Source organism: Eschrichtius robustus, chromosome 3 (genome assembly GCF_028021215.1).
Source record: "Eschrichtius robustus isolate mEscRob2 chromosome 3, mEscRob2.pri, whole genome shotgun sequence".
Taxonomy (NCBI): domain Eukaryota; kingdom Metazoa; phylum Chordata; class Mammalia; order Artiodactyla; family Eschrichtiidae; genus Eschrichtius; species Eschrichtius robustus.
In genome coordinates, this window is record NC_090826.1 from 110,072,087 (window position 1) to 110,078,112 (window position 6,026).

Genomic DNA, 6,026 nt, shown 5'->3' on the forward strand with positions numbered 1-6,026 from the left:
CTTCCTCTCAGTATCCTCTCTCTGTGTCTCTGCCTGCCAACCCCTCCATGCCTGTGGCTCTTCTGTTTTCTGTGCCTTGGTAGCTCATCCCTCTTTCTATTTTCTCCTCTCTAAGCCTCTCTTCCTCTGTGACTCTGGGTCCCTCAGGATCCTTCTTGACCTCCCAAGCATGGGCATGGAGTAGAGGCCGTGCAGAGCGCCTGGGGATGGGCACTTGGCCCTGGCATCGTGCCAGGAAGCCCTCCCCACCCCAGATATGGTAGGTCTGGCTGCCTCTCTCAGCCATGCCACTTCGTGCCACTGTGTAAGGTGGGGAGGAAGTGACTGGTGGTTGGGAAGACAGGGTCCTGGCCTCTAGGTCTAAGCTAGTCTCTTGCTTCCCAGACATTCTCGTATCTCTACGCCTTCCTTACCCTAAGCATGGATGGCTGGTGTTCTTTCTCCCTGGGGCAATTAGGTACCCTGATCATCCTTTTGGGAAGTCCCGCCCCCCCCCCCCCCCCCCCCCCCGCTCATGCCTACACTTCCTCCCCCCTGCTCTAATCACAGCTGCTTTTCCGGAGGAATCAGTCCTTTCAGAGCAGGGCAGTGGTTATTTCCTCCCCAAATACATTCTCACATTCTTATGCAAGGAACAGGCTGATAGGGATCAGAGAATCAATTCACCCACCACTTGCCCAAGTTCCCTTATCAGGGGAATCTGAAGGCCAGGGGCAAGCAGCCTGGGGGCGTGGAGGGTGGTGGTGGTGGCTTGGAACTGGGGAGCAGTCACCAACTTCTTCTTCCCTTCCTTTCCACCCCCTAGACCACAGAAACCACTTAAAGCTCGTGCAAGCCTGCCCCTCCTGGGAGGGCCTGGGGTGTAAAGGTGGAAAGTTTGTGGGGCCTGGGCAGCCTGCATGCCATATACCACCTCAGCTCCATCCTTCGAGGGCCACCCGCTCTGGGAGGCCTGATCCAGTGATTAGGAACACCTTCCTTTGTGTCCTTCCTACGAGGTCCATGCCTGGGGAGACCTCAACCCACTGGAGTGACTCAGGGAGGGGGCACAGTCCCCTCAGCCATTAAAAAAAGGACATCTCCGGCTCTATAAACATCTGTAGATCTCACAGTCACCACCCCTCCCCTTTCCTGTTACAAAGGCCACTGTGGGTGGAGGGCCCAGTGGGAGTTTGACCTCAGCTCCTGGCCCTGAACTTTCCATGTGACCCTGCCTGTAGCACTCATCTGTCAATTAACATTTGTGGTCATTTAGACTTGGACGTAGCAAGGAGGGTTGAAAAGCAGGAGCTCTGATTTTTGGAGCCGAAAGACGGGTAAGAATGTAGCCTACTATTAGTCCTCAATTATTACCACATTGTTAAAAAGGGGACAGTAATATCTGTCCAGACTTGTGTCTGTGAACATGCTTTGAGGCCAGAGCAGTCTGCACACAGGAGAGGTTCTTACGACCTTATTTGCCCCAGGGCATGCTTCTGTGGCTTTAGTTTAGCCTGGAAGTTCCTCCAGGGACATTGTGGTCCCCATGGGGGGGTGGGGAGGGGGAGGGTCACAGCTGTGGATACTGAGTGAACTGCTCCTGACTGGAGTGGACTTGAATTCTCACCTTGCGGGCCTCCTCTGAATGGCAGGTGAGTTAGGAGGTCTGGATGGAGCCACAGTCCTAAAACTTCCCTGCAGTCAGGGCTGATCCTCAGGCAAGTTTACTTAACCTCTCTGATCTATCTTCTCGGTAAAATGGTAACAGTACCCGCCTTACTGGGTGGTTGCAATGATTAACTGGCATAACAATAAAGTACAGGACCTACTGGTACAAAGTACTGTGGTTAAAAAGTGATGCTTCTGTCCCTCCCTCCCTCTTTCCATTCTTACAATCTTCCTTTCTTCTCTTTGTCTGACTCCCTTCCTAATCTTTCTCCTGCTTTATTTTTCTCTAGAACATATTACCAGGTAACATTTCTACATTTTACTTATTCATTTTGTAAACTGTCTGATCCCCGTGTCTGTTTTGATCACTGCTGTATCCAATGCCCAGAACCTCCTGGCCTTCCCTAAGTATTTGTTGAAGCACTGCATGAATGAAGGGTAAATGGCCTCTACTTCTCTTTCCAGCTACTTTCAAATGGGCATCAAATCCAGTTACTCACCAAAGGTTGTTAGGGGAGGATTTGGGACTGAAGTAGGACAGTACTAGGGATAGAGCTGGACCTATGGGTGGACTTCACAGGCTGAAAAGATTGGAGAGCTATCATCCTGGGGAAGGAAGTGACCTGACTGGGAGGTGGCAGCTGGCACTTAGGGATATTATAGTGAAGTGATTAAGAACCCAGATTCTGGGCGCTTCCCTGGTGGCACAGTGGTTGAGAATCTGCCTGCTAATGCAGGGGACATGGGTTCGAGCCCTGGTCTGGGAAGATCCCACATGCCGCGGAGCAACTAGGCCCGTGAGCCACAGCTACTGAGCCTGCGCGTCTGGAGCCTGTGCTCTGCAACAAGAGAGGCCACGATAGTGAAGAGGCCCGCGCATGGCGATGAAGAGTGGCCCCCACTTGCCGCAACTAGAGAAAGCCCTCACACAGAAAGGAAGACCCAACACAGCCAAAAAAAACAAATATAAAAATAAATAAATAAATAAAAGATTACTATAAAAAAAAAAAAGAACCCAGATTCTAAGGCCAGACTCTCTGGGTTTGAATCCTAGTTCTACCCCTCACTGGATGAGTAAAACCCAAGGTCACACTGGATAAAAATATTAGCAATAGTACTTAACCCTCAATGGGGTTGTTGGCAAGTTGTTGGAACAGTTCCTTGCATGGCGATTATCTTGGCGTAGCTGTTAGCACTTAATATTATTTGATCAATGCTACCACCTAGTGGACATCTGGAGCAAGATTTCCCTGGCCTAGGGGGTTGAGGGTGGGGTGGGGAGGGACCTAATCAGGGGAGGGAGAAGGAACCGAGGGGTGCTCTGAATGCAAGTGTGTGTGTTTGTGTGTGTGTGTGTGTGATGCTAGCATTACACATGCTGAGGTTTATCTAGATCCAGCAGGCTTGGCCCTGGTTAGGGCCACCAGGCAAAATGCGAAAGGGGGAGGGAGAAAGAAGTTGGGTTGGCACAGCACCTCCCTTCCTCCCTCCCTCTCCCCCTCCCTTCTTTCCTCGTCCAAGCCTGGCCTGAGCCAAGAGGAACCAGCTCCAGGGAAGGTGGGGGAGAGAGAAGAAGGTCACTGCTGACGTCAGGGACATTCAGGTAGGAGGTAAACACAATGTGACCTACATTTATCCATTTTCCACATTCTGCCCCTACTCACTGGGGTAGCCTTTTCTGGGCACCCCTGAGAACAGCTCTCACAGTCCAGTGGGACCCCCTCCTCCCCCAGGACCTCAATCCCTGGGACATTCTATCTTGGTCTTTCATTACCCAGGCACTGTTCTAGCTCCTGGCTCCAGCTTTACCCCCAAGGGTGGCACAGGTGTGGAAGGGACAGGCAAGGGAGAGGACACCTAAAGGCATAGTGTGCTAGTCTTACAGCCACTGACTCACTCCCAAGACACGGAAATTTCATCTCTCTTCAGAACAGATGGGGGGGTGGTAGATGGGTGGGGTAGTGCTGCTTTCCCCTGTGCAGCCCCAAGGAACCCCCAGCGGAAGGTGGCTTATGCTGGCTTCAGTCACAGAGATTTTTTTCTGGAGTGACTCAGTGATTGGAGGGCCCCCTGAAGGGGTAGGGACCTTGTTGAACAGGGAACCTGGGACTTACTCAGGCCAGACCTACTGAACTAGTGTCAGGGTCTCTCAGGAATGGAGCCCAGGATTCTTTCTGCGTGTTTATCAAGCTCATCCAGGATTTCTGATGTCTGGTTATTGTGATGCTCATTCAAGTTTGAGAACCACTGCTTAAGGTCTGCTCCAAATCAGACAACTGAATGAGCTTCCTCCATCCCATGTACGGCCAGGGCAGAGGGAGGAGGGTAGGCTGCAGATCTGAGAGCGTAGGGTGCCAACAAGTGGGAGAGATACCACTAGAGACAAACAGATATTTTATTAGCAAAAATAAATACATGCCGGGCAGATGGAAAGAATGAGGACTGCAGACCCGGTGGAGTCCTCCTGAGGAAGAGACAGTCTCTCAGGCTACAGGCTGAGATGGGCAGGCGCCAGGGAGGCTCCGGGACCTGGCCCATCACGCATGGGGGGCAGCAGGGCAATCAGGGGCGTCTCACACTCCCCCAGCAGCACGTCCCTGCGGAAGCCTGCTCCCCTGTCCAGCACCTTGGCCCTCAGACTGTGGGCGGCCAGGTCTGGCGGGCCGAGCCCGTCGAAGAAAAAGTCCTCATTGAAGATGGGGTTGGCGCTGCATTTGACCACGCGGCTCCGCTGGCCCCGCGCCCGGGCGCGCGGCCGCAGCCTCAGCACCACGCAGCAGCCGCCGCCGCCGCTCCCGGGGCCGGCCGGCGACCCGGGCAGCCCCTCGGCGCTCACCAGGCGCAGCCGCAGCCGCCCGGGCCAGGCCTGGTACTCGGCGGAGAGCCGCAGCTGCCCGCCCAGGGGCTCGAGGCGCAGCACGCTCTCCTTGGCCGGCCGCAGCTGGCGGCACAAGAAGTCGAGGTGGAAGAGCGGCGGCCTGGGCGGCGCCGCTCGGCGCGGCGCGTACGGGCTGGTGTCGGCCGAGCCCGCCTCCTCCGGGGACAGCGTGGGCGGCCGGGGCCGGTCGGGGCCTGGCCGCGGCGAGCCAAAGGGCGACGAGTCGGGCGACGAGGCCGCGTCGCTGTCGGGGGCCCGGCAGAGGCGCAGGTCCGGGGAGGAGACGTGCAGCCTGCACTGCGCGGGGGGCAGCCCCCCGGCGGGGGCGGGCGGCGGCGAGTGGAACAGGGACTCGCGCCGGCGCGTGTGCGGACTCTCGGGCAGGAAGGCCCAGCCTTCGCGGCCCGCCAGGTGCGGCAGCCAACAGGCCGCGGGGAGGCCGCGCCCGCCCACGCGGCGCCCGCTGAGGGGCTCGGCGCCGCCTGGGTCGGGGAGCCGAGGCGGGATGAAGAACTGCGGAATGCGATCGGGGGTGAGGACGTTGGGGCAGGCGCGAGCCAGCGGGCACGGGGTGCGGCGCTTAGGAAACAGGCCGGAGGGCGCCCACCGGGGCCTGGGCTCCGCGGCCCCCACCTGGTAGCCAGCTTTCTCCACGAGCCACATGCGGTGCGGTGGGGGGCTGAAAGGCCGAGTTCCACGAGGCCGAGACGGTCCAAACCCAGCGTCTCAGGTGGAGGCCTGCACAAAGAAAGAAGGAAAGCCCAAGGTGGGTGATGCTGCAAACGGACACCGGGTGGTCTGCCGCCGTGCCCTTCTTTACGGTCCCACGGGGTGCACAAGCCCCTGTTTGAGCGGGGTCGGGGGAGGATGGGGAGGGACAAAGGGCTTCAAAGTCTGGGGGTCCGGGGAGAAATAGAGGGAGCCCAGGGCTAGACAGTCACATTTTCGGATCAGGCCTCGGACATCCGAGTACACAGGCTCTCCCATTGCTCCCGCTGGTACTGAAGACGTACACCCACTTCAGAGTTAGAAGGCCTAACACACCCACTAGAAGCCTAGACTCCTAGTAGGAGAATAGAGTAACACCCTCATTAACAAAAGGTCTGTAGCCGCAGACACCGACCCGGGTTCGGAACCCCCGCTCATATACACTCTCCCCCTGAAGAGACACCGCGGCCCTTGGAGGGTTCACCCCCTTCTCCCATGCCCATTCCAGAAGACTAAGGCTCTCCTCCAATGTCTGATCTGGCGCCCCTTGGGACTACCCCCCTTTCCCCAGCACCCCATCCCCGCAGGCTGCACTCCCCGGCGGCACAGCAAGCTTCTCCAGGCTGAGCCATCCTTCGGCCCTAGCCCCACCTGCCTCCTCTTGCTCCTCCCTCGCCTTCCCGAGTCGTTCCAGGCCAGAAGCAGACTCGCTACACACTTGGCTGCTGCTGCCCTGCGAGCACCTAGGGCCGGTTCAAGGAGACGCACATCTCGGGAGCACAGAATCCCACCC

At 57.3% G+C, this 6,026-nt stretch overlaps 1 protein-coding gene across 1 annotated transcript; it reads right to left on the minus strand.

Annotated features, from left to right (window-relative positions):
* Nucleotides 1-4,135: 4,135 nt before the first annotated feature.
* On the minus strand, nt 4,136-5,188 carry C2CD4D (C2 calcium dependent domain containing 4D). Its single transcript, XM_068538199.1, has one exon. The coding sequence runs from the start codon at nt 5,186-5,188 to the stop codon at nt 4,136-4,138; it is 1,053 nt and encodes a 350-aa protein (XP_068394300.1).
* Between the last annotated feature and the right edge of the window lie 838 nt (nt 5,189-6,026).